At 36.5% G+C, this 15,405-nt stretch overlaps 1 protein-coding gene across 1 annotated transcript in view; it reads left to right on the forward strand.

Moving 5' to 3' along the window:
- Positions 1-15,405, forward strand: part of CWC27 (CWC27 spliceosome associated cyclophilin) — a 270,719-nt gene that overhangs the window by 7,410 nt on the left and 247,904 nt on the right. Inside the window, exons 3-4 of the mRNA XM_028849465.2 lie at positions 5,818-5,930; positions 7,720-7,863. Coding sequence (XP_028705298.1) covers positions 5,818-5,930; positions 7,720-7,863 — 257 coding nt within the window. The remainder of the gene's footprint in view (positions 1-5,817; positions 5,931-7,719; positions 7,864-15,405) is intronic.

Here is a 15,405-nt window from a genome sequence, read left to right on the forward strand (position 1 = left end):
CCATGACCAGGTGAATGGAAGAAGCAGAAAACATCTGGATACAATGTGACAGTGAAGAAGAAATGAGGTTCTTCAACTGGGTGATAATGAAACTTAATTATTAAAACAAACAATTATTCACCTATTTGTAATAATGCAAGGAGAAAGAAGAAAGAATAGAAAAATAATTTTAAAAATAACCAGAATAATTCTCTTAATCAAATTCACCAATCCTCTTAATTGAATAGAGATAGAATTATTATTGGAGAGGCTAACATGCAGCCTAAGAAGACTGATTTAAACAAAGATATTCCTAAATGAGTTAAGTCAAGGTTTCAAAAATATAATCCAGAAAACCCCATTTTAGTTCTTTGCTTCTATGATTTAGATGAGTCGTAATGTTTCTAGATCTTGAAACACTCATATTAGTTTTTTTAAAGCATGGTTTCTGGAATTTAAAAGCAAATGAATAAAAATATGAACAAGTAAGAGCGCAGTCTCAGATATGGCCCTCAACTAAAATGATGTTCATAGCCAAAGGATGGTTTATAGCCTTTACAAAACCAAAACCATTATACAGACTTAATCTTAGATTTTTGGTCTTTGCAGCATAGTTAGGTGGACATTTAAAATGAGTAGAACTTTAAAAAAATTATCATTTAAAAAATAGTGCAAAAATATATAAAGAAATGAAAGGGAAGCTTATTAGCTTTGATAATTTCATTAGTTCCTCCAGTGTGAAGAAGGAGTATAATTTTATGTTTGTTTTATAGACAAGTGGGGAGCAGAGGGAGAAGTGGATAAGAAAATCAAAATGTTTAATACATTGTGTAACTATTATTCTCTTCACCTTTATTTTACATCATTCTTGTCTCATCATGGTCCACACTTTATTGGTTATCTTTTATTCTTTAATAATAGTTTACTAATTCTTTAGAGTGACAAATATAAGCATAAATATGCTACAAGTTAAAACAAATTTCTTTACAAAACCGAAATACTTGTTTAAAAAAAATACCAGAGAGGCTGGAGTAAATAGTGCAGACTGGTCGCAGGATGAGTGTTAGATAAAAAGTTATTATTAATGTTAATATTTACATAAACACAAAACAGGATTCTAGAAGAAGAAATGTATAACTACTTTATTGTTTTTTTTTTTTTTTTGAAAAGACTGGGAGAATATTTATTAATATCTATTGTTCTTTTTTTTTCTTTTTTTTATTATTATTATACTTTAAGTTCTAGGGTACATGTGCATAACGTGCAGGTTTGTTACATATGTATACTTGTGCCGTGTTGGTGTGCTGCACCCATCAACTCGTCAGCACCCATCAACTCGTCCTTTACATCAGGTATAACTCCCAATGCAATCCCTCCCCCCTCCCCCCTCCCCATACGTATAACTACTTTAAAATGCAAATATAAATTCCTCTGTGAACTTGGGCAAGAAATGCAGTTATTCAAAATATATGATAATGCCCATATATTATTGTAGCCAGAAATAAAAACTATGTGACAAATACTAGAATGACAGCAATCAAATAGGAACTTTGTTTCATATTTAAGATACATTTAGGTATCTTTTTTCAATAGTGGAGAACATTCAGGAGGATATTATGAACATGCATAATGAAATAATAAAACTTTTTCAAAATACTTGTGATGATACATAAAAATTTAAGAAAAGCAAACATTGCAAGCAGCAAAATATATTATAGGGTATTATAAACTATAAATACAACTATAAATGCATAGTTCAATAGTGATTACTAATAAATTACAAAGAAGTTGAAATAGTAAATATGGAAGATTTGTGGATATTGGAAATTCCAGCTATGTTAGAATACAAAGTTATACTGTAGAGAGTATAGAAAATTTTTACTCATTTATATATGGTATTATAATAATTTCATGCATCCAACAGGAATATAACTAGGAAAATCATAAAGAAAATCTTAAAATAAAAAGTCAGCATCACTGAAACACTTAATGGGAAATAGGAGAAAAGAAATAAAATGGTGAAATTGTAAAATTTGAAAACAAGTAAAACAGACCTCTTTCCTGCCCTTTTTCCCTCACAGGTAACATATATGTGGGTCTTATGGATCTTGCTTCCAAAGTAGTTCTCGAGTCTGTGTATCTCAAGATAAGCCATAGTTACGTAATGACTCTCAGGGCAGTAGTTGCTTGCTTGTGTTCTCTAACTGGCTCTCTGTCGCATGTACTTGCGCTCTCTCTTTCGTTCTCTCTCTCTCTCTCTCACTCCCCCTCTCTCTCCAGTCATGTCTCTTTCTAAGATATTCACCCTGGGTATTTGAATGATGTTTTGAAAATGCAAATCTGATCATGTGCACAGTGCTCAAAAAGTATTGGTTGACTGCTTATTGTGGGTCTAGAGGAATATTCATTATATGATATATACTGGGGTATATTTTATACTCAAATTTGAATATGATTTTGTAGCATCTGAGTGAAGATATTAGTTTGACCTCACATATGTGTTGAACTTGAAAATGTGTAGTTTGCTTTCACATTGTTTAATCTTCAGATTGACACTGTGCCTTAATTTATGTTATTAGATTTATGAGAAAATGGAGTTTAAGATTGTATAGCTAGCAAAAGGCGAGATTCAAACTCCTGACTGCTACATGCAGTGTTAGTGTAACTCATTAAACAGTTACCTAGGAATATAGGAGAGATACTTTTAGACCTTTTGCTTTTTATAGTGTGTATTTGTAACCAGAGGGAACTTGTCTGCACTAGGGAGCTCTTGTAAATACAGCCCAACTGCCCTGCACTGGGAGAAGGGAGTAAGCAAAGTCAGCTGGTCTTCCTTTCTACTTCTTCTTACGTACTGTGTACTAAATACAGTTGTTAGAATACAGATTATATTTTTTAAAATATGCATTGTACATCCAGTTATGCTTTGCAAATATAAATAATTATGAGGGTGTCTCCAAGCCACTAAAATAGGAACTTTATAAATTATGTCAGTAATTGTATCAGTAAAATGCCTGGCCCACAGTAGATACTTGATAAATATTTTTTATTGAATGAGTTATATTCAGGTTATATTCAGTTGCAGGTAATAGAAGACCCAACTTAAAATGATTTAAATAATAAAGACATTTATCATCCTCTATGTCAAGAAATCTGGTGAAATCTTTAGGGAAGCTCTGTGAAATCTTTAGGGAACTGTGCTCTTTACATCTTTCTGCTTTGTAACCCTAAGCATGTGATTGAATCATGTCTGCCTAACTCAATAGTTGGTTCAACCACAACCTGCTTTGTTGCTACTTGCCTTTTGTTTGTTTTTACAACAACAAAAATAATAGCTTTTGTTTATTCAGTACTTCATACTACATATGTTCTCCTCTTGTGCTTACCTAATGTAAGTACAGAACTAATTTCAGTGATGTAAAATAATTTCTTTCCTTCCACCTAAAGGATTTTTTTAAAAACCTGTGGGGAAGTTTATATAACATAGAACTAACCATTTTAAGTGTACAGTTCAGTGTCAGTTAGTACATTCACTGTATTGTGCAGCTGGCACCTCTGTATAGTTATAAAACACTTTATTACCCCGAAAGAAAACTCTGTATCCATTAACCCAGTCATTCTCTATTCTCCCCTTGATAGGATTCAGCTCTGTGTCCCCACCCAGATCTCACCTTGAATTGTAATCCCCATAATCCCCACAAGTCTAGGGCAGGACCAGGTGGAAGTGATTGGATCATAGGGGCATTTTCTCCCTTACTGTTCTTGTGATAATGAGTGAGTCTCATAAGATCTGGTGGTTTTATAAGCATCTGACATTTCCCCTGCTTGCACTCACTCCGTCCCGCTACCTGAAGAAAGTGCCTGCTTCTCCTTTGCCATCCACCATGATTTTAAGTTTCCTGAGGCCTCTGCCCAATGTGGAACTGTCAGTTAATTAAACCTCTTTCCTTTATAAATTATCCAGTCTCAAGTATTTCTTCATAGCAGTGTGAGAATGGAATAACATACCCCTTCTCCACCCACAGCCCCCAGCAACCACCAATCTATTTTCCATCTCTGCAGATTTACCTATTCTAGATATTTCTTATAAATGGAGTCTGACAGTATGTGACTCTGTGTTTGGGTTCTTTCACTTAGCATGTTTTTGAAGTTCATCCATTTTGTAGCATGTATCAGTATTTCATTCCTTTTTGTGACAGTCATATTCCATCATATGTATATATCACATTTTATTTATCCATTCATCTGTTGATAGACATTTGAATTGTTTACACCTGTTGGCTCTTGTGACTAGTGCTGCTATGAACATTTGTGTGTATTTGAGTACTTGTTTTCAACTCTTTTGGATATATATACATATATATAATTTGGATGTATATGTAAACAATCGATTCTTTTGGATATATATAGAAATAATATATATAAATATATGATATTTCATAAAAGCAAATCTGATCATGTGCACAGTGATATATATATTATATATTATTTATATATCAAACAATATATATCAAAATTACTTATAACTACTATTATAATTACTTATATATTATATATTGTTTATGTGAACTATGTATATTTACACTTAAAAACTATATATTAATATATAAACATATATATTACTTGTATACACATACACCTAGAAGCATAATTGCTGGATTACATGCTAATTCTGTGTTTAACTTTTTACACTATTTTATATTCCCACCAGCAATGTAAAAGGGTTCCAGTTTCATCACATCCTTACCAATACTTACTCTTTTAAGGTTTTTGATGTTAGCCATTCTAGTGGGTGTGAAATAGTATCTGATTGTGGTTTTGATTTGCATTTCTCTAGTGACTAATAATACTGAGCATCTTTTCTTATGCGTGTTGGCCATTATTGCTACTTCTTAATGTAAATTCTCTTATTCAGGCAAACTCTAATTCCTGCTCCCCACTCAATTTTTCACTTATGCTTTGACTCACTGAGATGCCATGCTTCTGCCATTCCCAAGTTAACTTCCTTTTCTTCTATGAAGTACCCTAATGATTTTAGGTTCCAGATAATATATAGTATGGGAGGTCATATACAATCTGCCCTGTATATTTATGAGTTCTAAATTATATACTCCAATTGTATATTTTTGAATTATATATAAATATGAATAATTTATTTCAATCATTTAGCAAAACAATTGAGCTAATTGGACTCAAGTATGTATTGTGTTATTTGTTTTGTTTATTCAGAGTTTCTTGAGGAGGGTGTATTGATGGTTCCAGACCTATAACTAATAAGTAATTTTGATGTATTATGAGTTTGTATATTAATAAATTAATTTTCTGTGAGGAAAAGAGGAAGCAATCGGAAATAAGGTGTTCATCTTTGCCGGGGTTTCTCAGTCTCCACACAATTGACATTTTGGGCTGGTAATTCTCTGTTGTGGGGACTGTCTTTTGCAGTATAGGATGTTTAGCAGTATCCCTGCCCCCTACTCACTAGATGCCAATAGTATCCCCCATTTCTGAAAAATATTTTCAGAAATTGACAAATGTCCCCTGGGGCACAAAATTGCTGCTCCTTCCTGCCAGAACTCTCTAATTTCTATTTTGAAAACCAATCCAGAGTTTGAGAGAATCCTAGAAATAAAAACAAAAAGTCAGCAATGATGGTTTCTGTAGAAATGTGTGCTGTTTTGAGAAGTAACTATTTTATAGAAGGAGGATACAAAAGGTTTTGGCTTGGGAGCCTATTTAACGTTCTGGAAAATAAATCTTTTGACTCTAGCTGTATTAATTTTGGTAACTGTAGATATGATTAATTTTAGACATTGATAAATTATTTTTATTTTTTTTCAGCTTATTATGACAATACCATTTTTCATAGAGTTGTGCCTGGTTTTATAGTCCAAGGCGGAGATCCTACTGGCACAGGGAGTGGTGGAGAGTCTATCTATGGAGCACCATTCAAAGTAAGACTGAATTATTATTTTTATTACTATTTTTGTTGTTATTATTTCCAAGTCAGTTTGGATTGCTTAATCGAAAATGATTGTGTTCCACAAGAGGAAAAAACATTTCACAGTAGTATATAAAAATCAGGCTGGGTGCAGTAGCTCATGCCTGTAATTCCAGCACTTTGGGAAGCCAAGGGGGGCGGATCATTTGAGGTCAAGAGTTTGAGACCAGCCTGGCCAATGGTGAAACCCCGTCTCTACTAAAATTACAAAAAGTAGCCAGGCATGGTGGCACACACCTGTAATCCCAGCTACTCAAGAGGCTGAGGCAGGAGAATTGCCTGAACCTGGGAGGTGGAGGTTGCAGTGAGCTGAGATCGCACCAGTGCGCTCTAGCCTGGGCGACCAAGTGAGACTCTGTCTCAAAAAAAAAAATAAATAAATAAATTGTCTGTAAAAGATGCATTAATCAAGAATAGGTCAGTGATTTCTTATCTGCCAACATAGATCTAAGAAGAAAAAGAGTTAATGTCATAGTGAAGATATTAAGAACAATAGCAAGTTCAAGTAAAAGCTAAAAATTGTGTTTGTTATTAATTTGATGGCACCAATATCATGTTCTTTGAATGAGTAAACAGTATCTCTTAAAATATGGGAGTTTTTGAAAAATTCATTTTTATACTAATGGAATAGATTGTCTGCATTTTCCTTTCATCTTTTACCAAGTCATTGTGTCATTCTTGAAGAAAATATTTGAACTGTTTGCTTTAATTTCCAGATGATAATGGCTTTAGAAATTTGGAATAGTTACTTTAAAAGTCTCAGATATCACTTTTAGACTGTTTTATATTTTACCATAGTAAGACTTCTCATGATTTTAGGTACTTCGTCTAGTCGGAAACATTCTTTTATTCTTTTATTTAGTGTAACAGAATAGTTGTTTTTGACAATTCCTTCCTAACTTGAGATTTTTGCTTCATTATTTTCAGGTAATACAGTTATCTTGTTACATTTTTCAATTAGGTCATTTTGAATACAGTATACAGAGTTGTGATCCATTGAGTTCAGATCTCTTGAGAATTATTTATTAAGGAAAAAATCTCCCTTTGTGAAAAGCATTTATGATATAACATGGCTACATTTATAAATGACTTCAATATCAGGTTGGAAGGAAATTCTGTTAACTAAGAGACTAATATATTTGTTAAGTAGCCCTATCGTGGTGAGAAAACCACCTTAGAAAGACTTGTTCCTGCTCTTTTGAAAACTGGCAAATAGAATCAGTGCCATTTCAGAGAAGATTCAACTTAGGACTTTAAAAAGACATGGTAAAATTACATGACACAATAATAGTAGATTATTTGAATTAAAAAACAAGAAGAAAGCAATTGTTTAATGACATTTAGAATGAGATGGGAAAGAGTAATAATTGAAGACTCTGCAATGGCTCAAAGGTAGTGTTCTGGGAGAAGTAAGAGAAGATTTCAAAAGCTTAGCTGACTTTGGGATGAGAGTAGGGAAATAATTTAGAAATCCATTCCCCCTTGGGTACTCTTCCTTTGGGTATAACTAAGCAGCTTTCCACAAAATAGGGTATATTTCTGTATGAGTATATTTAGAAAATACAGTCTAGTGAATTCAAGTTTAATAACATTGAAAGAATAGTAAGTGCTCAAAAATCAATTAAGCAAAATGTCTGCATTTTTTATTAGAAGTTGTACGGGACCTTGCGGGTCAAGTTGAATAACTGCATATGACGGGTCTTATAACTGAGGACATTCACTAGATCTTTTTTACATTTCAGGATGAATTTCATTCACGGTTGCGTTTTAATCGGAGAGGCCTGGTTGCCATGGCAAATGCTGGTTCTCATGATAATGGCAGCCAGTTTTTCTTCACACTGGGTCGAGCGGATGAACTTAACAATAAGCATACCATCTTTGGAAAGGTTAGTGTCCAGTGATTTTAAACCTGTGGTTCAGTTTTTGGTTTTATGTTATTCCTTAGGCTTCTAAGATACATATGATTAACTTATCTAAGAGTTACCTTCATCAAAACATTCCATAGGATATGTTTATTCTTTACAAAAATGATGGAATATATTCCTATTATAGTGCACTATGAGGGAGCAGCTAAATTCTTTTTTGCATCTTTCAATTCACTCATTAGTTGTGACTTTAGTGTATTTCTTCTTTAAAACCATAGTAATGGTATGAGCTAATAATGTGCCACTTAGCCAGTATTGATTTTACATTTTCGGATTTTGATTTTACATTTAGGTAATAACATTTAGTAGTTTAAAGTTTAGTTTCTTGGGGGGCGGAGCAAGATGGCCGAATAGGAGCAGCTCCAGTCTCCAACTCCCAGCGCGAGCGACACAGAAGACCGGTGATTTCTGCATTTTCAACTGAGGTACTGGGTTCATCTCACTGGGGAGTGCCGGACGATCGGTGCTGGTCAGCTGCTGCAGCCCGACCAGTGAGAGCTGAAGCAGGGCGAGGTATTGCCTCACCTGGGAAGCGCAAGGGGGAAGGGAGTCCCTTTTCCTAGCCAGGGGAACTGAGACACACAACACCTGGAAAATCGGGTAACTCCCACCCCAATACTGCGCTTTAAGCAAACAGGCACACCAGGAGATCATATCCCACACCTGGCCGGGAGGGTCCCACACCCACGGAGCCTCCCTCATTGCTAGCGCAGCAGTCTGTGATCTACCAGCAAGGCAGCAGTGAGGCTGGGGGAGGGGCGCCCGCCATTGCTGAGGCTTAAGTAGGTAAACAAAGCTGCTGGGAAGCTGGAACTGGGTGGAGCTCACAGCAGCTCAAGGAAACCTGCCTGTCTCTGTAGACTCCACCTCTGGGAACAGGGCACAGTAAACAAACGCAGCAGACACCTCTGCAGACACAAACGACTCTGTCTGACAGGTTTGAAGAGAGCAGTGGATCTCCCAACACGGAGGTTGAGATCTGAGAAGGGACAGACTCCCTGCTCAAGTGGGTCCCTGACACCTGAGTAGCCTAACTGGGAGACATCCCCCACTAGGGGCAGTCTGACATCCCACACCTCACAGGGAGGAGTACACCCCTGAGAGGAAGCTTCCAAAGCAAGAATCAGACAGGTACACTCGCTGTTCAGAAATATTCTATCTTCTGCAGCCTCTGCTGCTGATACCCAGGCAAACAGGGTCTGGAGTGGACCTCAAGCAATCTCCAACAGACCTACAGCTGAGCGTCCTGACTGTTAGAAGGAAAACTATCAAACAGGAAGGACACCTACACCAAAACCCCATCAGTACATCACCATCATCAAAGACCAGAGGCAGATAAAACCACAAAGATGGGGAAAAAGCAGGGCAGAAAAGCTGGAAATTCAAAAAATAAGAGCGCATCTCCCCCGGCAAAGGAGCGCAGCTCATCGCCAGCAACGGATCAAAGCTGGACGGAGAATGACTTTGACGAGATGAGAGAAGAAGGCTTCAGTCCATCAAATTTCTCAGAGCTAAAGGAGGAATTACGTACCCAGCGCAAAGAAACTAAAAATCTTGAAAAAAAAGTGGAAGAATTGATGGCTAGAGTAATTAATGCAGAGAAGGTCCTAAACGAAATGAAAGAGATGAAAACCATGACACGAGAAATACGTGACAAATGCACAAGCTTCAGTAACCGACTCGATCAACTGGAAGAAAGAGTATCAGCGATTGAGGATCAAATGAATGAAATGAAGCGAGAAGAGAAACCAAAAGAAAAAAGAAGAAAAAGAAATGAGCAAAGCCTGCAAGAAGTATGGGATTATTTAAAAAGACCAAATCTAGGTCTGATTGGGGTGCCTGAAAGTGAGGGGGAAAATGGAACCAAGTTGGAAAACACTTCAGGATATCATCCAGGAGAACTTCCCCAACCTAGTAGGGCAGGCCAACATTCAAATCCAGGAAATACAGAGAACGCCACAAAGATACTCCTCGAGAAGAGCAACTCCAAGACACATAATTGCCAGATTCACCAAAGTTGAAATGAAGGAAAAAATCTTAAGGGCAGCCAGAGAGAAAGGTCGGGTTACCCACAAAGGGAAGCCCATCAGACTAACAGCAGATCTCTCAGCAGAAACTCTCCAAGCCAGAAGAGAGTGGGGGCCAATATTCAACATTCTTAAAGAAAAGAATTTTCAACCCAGAATTTCATATCCAGCCAAACTAAGTTTCATAAGTGAAGGAGAAATAAAATCCTTTACAGATAAGCAAATGCTTAGAGATTTTGTCACCACTAGGCCTGCCTTACAAGAGACCCTGAAGGAAGCACTAAACATGGAAAGGAACAACCGGTACCAGCCATTGCAAAAACATGCCAAAATGTAAAGACCATCAGGGTAGGAAGAAACTGCATCAACTAACGAGCAAAATAACCAGTTAATATCATAATGGCAGGATCAAGTTCACACATAACAATCTTAACCTTAAATGTAAATGGACTAAATGCTCCAATTAAAAGACACAGACTGGCAAACTGGATAAAGAGTCAAGACCCATCAGTCTGCTGTATTCAGGAGACCCATCTCACACGCAGAGACATACATAGGCTCAAAATAAAGGGATGGAGGAAGATTTACCAAGCAAATGGAGAACAAAAAAAAGCAGGGGTTGCAATCCTAGTCTCTGATAAAACAGACTTTAAACCATCAAAGATCAAAAGAGACAAGGCCATTACATAATGGTAAAGGGATCAATTCAACAGGAAGAGCTAACTATCCTAAATATATATGCACCTAATACAGGAGCACCCAGATTCATAAAGCAAGTCCTTAGAGACTTACAAAGAGACTTAGACTCCCATACAATAATAATGGGAGACTTCAACACTCCACTGTCAACATTAGACAGATCAACGAGACAGAAAGTTAACAAGGATATCCAGGAATTGAACTCATCTCTGCAGCAAGCAGACCTAATAGACATCTATAGAACTCTCCACCCCAAATCAACAGAATATACATTCTTCTCAGCACCACATCATACTTACTCCAAAATTGACCACGTAATTGGAAGTAAAGCACTCCTCAGCAAATGTACAAGAACAGAAATTATAACAAACTGTCTCTCAGACCACAGTGCAATCAAACTAGAACTCAGGACTAAGAAAATCAAAACCGCTCAACTACATGGAAACTGAACAACCTGCTCCTGAATGACTACTGGGTACATAACAAAATGAAGGCAGAAATAAAGATGTTCTTTGAAACCAATGAGAACAAAGATACAACATACCAGAATCTCTGGGACACATTTAAAGCAGTGTGTAGAGGGCAATTTATAGCACTAAATGCCCACAAGAGAAAGCAGGAAAGATCTAAAATTGACACTCTAACATCGCAATTAAAAGAACTAGAGAAGCAAGAGCAAACACATTCGAAAGCTAGCAGAAGGCAAGAAATAACTAAGATCAGAGCAGAACTGAAGGAGATAGAGACACAAAAAACCCTCCAAAAAATCAATGAATCCAGGAGTTGGTTTTTTCAAAAGATCAACAAAATTGACAGACCACTAGCAAGACTAATAAAGAAGAAAAGAGAGAAGCATCAAATCGACGCAATTAAAAATGACAAAGGGGATATCACCACCGACCCCACAGAAATACAAACTACCATCAGAGAATACTATAAACACCTCTACGCAAATAAACTGGAAAATCTAGAAGAAATGGATAATTTCCTGGACACTTACACTCTTCCAAGACTAAACCAGGAAGAAGTTGAATCCCTGAATAGACCAATAGCAGGCTCTGAAATTGAGGCAACAATTAATAGCCTACCAACCAAAAAAAGTCCAGGACCAGATGGATTCACAGCTGAATTCTACCAGAGGTACAAGGAGGAGTTGGTACCATTCCTTCTGAAACTATTCCAATCAATAGAAAAAGAGGGAATCCTCCCTAACTCATTTTATGAGGCCAACATCATCCTGATACCAAAGCCTGGCAGAGACACAACAAAAAAAGAGAATTTTAGACCAATATCCCTGATGAACATCGATGTAAAAATCCTCAATAAAATACTGACAAACCGGATTCAGCAACACATCAAAAAGCTTATCCACCACGATCACGTTGGCTTCATCCCTGGGATGCAAGGCTGGTTCAACATTCGCAAATCAATAAACATAATCCAGCATATAAACAGAACCAAAGACAAGAACCACATGATTATCTCAATAGATGCAGAAAAGGCTTTTGACAAAATTCAACAGCCCTTCATGCTAAAAATGCTCAATAAATTCGGTATTGATGGAACGTACCTCAAAATAATAAGAGCTATTTATGACAAACCCACAGCCAATATCATACTGAATGGGCAAAAACTGGAAAAATTCCCTTTGAAAACTGGCACAAGACAGGGATGCCCTCTCTCACCACTCCTATTCAACATAGTGTTAGAAGTTCTGGCTAGGGCAATCAGGCAAGAGAAAGAAATCAAGGGTATTCAGTTAGGAAAAGAAGAAGTCAAATTGTCCCTGTTTGCAGATGACATGATTGTATATTTAGAAAACCCCATTGTCTCAGCCCAAAATCTCCTTAAGCTGATAAGCAACTTCAGCAAAGTCTCAGGATACAAAATTAATGTGCAAAAATCACAAGCATTCTTATACACCAGTAACAGACAAACAGAGAGCCAAATCAGGAATGAACTTCCATTCACAATTGCTTCAAAGAGAATAAAATACCTAGGAATCCAACTGACAAGGGATGTAAAGGACCTCTTCCAGGAGAACTACAAACCACTGCTCAGTGAAATCAAAGAGGACACAAACAAATGGAAGAACATACCATGCTCATGGATAGGAAGAATCAATATCGTGAAAATGGCCATACTGCCCTAGGTTATTTATAGATTCAATGCCATCCCCATCAAGCTACCAATGAGTTTCTTCACAGAATTGGAAAAAACTGCTTTAAAGTTCATATGGAACCAAAAAAGAGCCCGCATCTCCAAGACAATCCTAAGTCAAAAGAACAAAGCTGGAGGCATCACGCTACCTGACTTCAAACTATACTACAAGGCTACAGTAACCAAAACAGCATGGTACTGGTACCAAAACAGAGATATAGACCAATGGAACAGAACAGAGTCCTCAGAAGTAATACCACACATCTACAGCCATCTGATCTTTGACAAACCTGAGAGAAACAAGAAATGGGGAAAGGATTCCCTATTTAATAAATGGTGCTGGGAAAATTGGCTAGCCATAAGTAGAAAGCTGAAACTGGATCCTTTTCTTACTCCTTATACGAAAATTAATTCAAGATGGATTAGAGACTTAAATGTTAGACCTAATACCATAAAAATCCTAGAGGAAAACCTAGGTAGTACCATTCAGGACATAGGCATGGGCAAAGACTTCATGTCTAAAACACCAAAAGCAACGGCAGCAAAAGCCAAAATTGACAAATGGGATCTCATTAAACTAAAGAGCTTCTGCACAGCAGAAGACACTACCATCAGAGTGAACAGGCAACCTACAGAATGGGAGAAAATTTTTGCAATCTACTCATCTGACAAAGGGCTAATATCCAGAACCTACAAAGAACTCAAACAAATTTACAAGAAAAAAACAAACAACCGCATCAAAAAGTGGGCAAAGGATATGAACAGACATTTCTCAAAAGAAGACATTCATACAGCCAACAGACACATGAAAAAATGCTCATCATCACTGGCCATCAGAGAAATGCAAATCAAAACCACAATGAGATACCATCTCACACCAGTTAGAATGGCAATCATTAAAAAGTCAGGAAACAACAGGTGCTGGAGAGGATGTGGAGAAATAGGAACACTTTTACACTGTTGGTGGGATTGTAAACTAGTTCAACCATTATGGAAAACAGTATGGCGATTCCTCAAGGATCTGGAACTAGATGTACCATATGACCCAGCCATCCCATTACTGGGTATATACCCAAAGGATTATAAATTATGCTGCTATAAAGACACATGCACACGTATGTTTATTGCAGCACTCTTCACAATAGCAAAGACTTGGAATCAACCCAAATGTCCATCAGTGACAGATTGGATTAAGAAAATGTGGCACATATACACCATGGAATACTATGCAGCCATAAAAAAGGATGAGTTTGAGTCCTTTGTAGGGACTTGGATGCAGCTGGAATCCATCATTCTTAGCAAACTATCACAAGAACGGAAAACCAAACACTGCATGTTCTCACTCATAGGTGGGAACTGAACAATGAGATCACTCGGACTCAGGAAGGGGAACATCACACACCGGGGCCTATCATGGGGAGGGGGGAGGGGGGAGGGATTGCATTGGGAGTTATACCTGATGTAAATGACGAGTTGATGGGTGCAGCACAGCAACATGGCACAAGTATACATATGTAACAAACCTGCACGTTATGCACATGTACCCTACAACTTAAAGTATAATAATAATAATTAAATTAAAAAAATAAAAAATAAAGTTTAGTTTCTTAATGATGGGTTTTTTAAAGTCTAACGTGGAATTTGTGTTGACATTGAAACTTCTTACTGTAAATATTACTTTGAATAGTACCTATTTAATCCTGCTCACATTTAATGTCATATTAGGGAACGTCCTTTCTATAGAATTTTCAACAATTCCCTTTAAAAAGGGATTCTGAAGGTTTTCTTCTCTCACTCCCTTCTCATAAATATATTTCTGTATGTTTTAAGTCTTAGGCATATTAGACATCACTAGTGTGTCAGCGCCCTCTGCTGGTTCAGTAAGAATGGTTTCCCCATATGCCGGGCAGAACTAGAGTTTGTGATGATGAAAGGGAAAAAAACAAATTCAGTACAATTGGAATGCTTGGTGTTGTTTTAAAACTCTTGAGAAACACTGAATGAAGGGAATCATACTAAAACCATATTTTGCAATGTTGTTGGTTAATACTTATTAATAATAACAATGGGTTAAGAAATATGCATTGGCACATTCTTTTGAGCCACTCCAACACAGTCTGTCTGATGTTTATAGATTCCCTCCGTTTATTTCTTAAAAATAAGAGTGTATAATAAAATGAGATTTAAGTTGCCATTCTGCATCAGTTTTTACAATTGGGATTATATAACTAACACATCAGAGACAATGTGTAGCATAGTTAGAAAGGCCATCACTGTTGGTTCTGTAGCTTCTTTAAGCCTCATTTTTCTTATCTGTAGAAGGATAATGATAGTTCCTACTTTTAGGATGTTTGTGAGCATCAAATGAGATAATGTCTCTAAAGCATTTACCACATTGTTATTGTTATTATTTGCTTATTTTATCCTATTCCAAAGTTTAAATTTGTTTATGATCTTTGAATGAAAAGTTGTCATTCAGTAGGAGATTATTTGGCATTATATTGTTAATAAAAACTTATATTAAATACATATTGGAAATTTCCAAAACACTTATTGAGGGATTGATCTCCATCCATGCTTTTCTCCTTTAAGATAAAGTTGCTTTATTTGCATTATT

Source organism: Macaca mulatta, chromosome 6 (assembly GCF_049350105.2).
Source record: "Macaca mulatta isolate MMU2019108-1 chromosome 6, T2T-MMU8v2.0, whole genome shotgun sequence".
NCBI classification, from domain to species: domain Eukaryota; kingdom Metazoa; phylum Chordata; class Mammalia; order Primates; family Cercopithecidae; genus Macaca; species Macaca mulatta.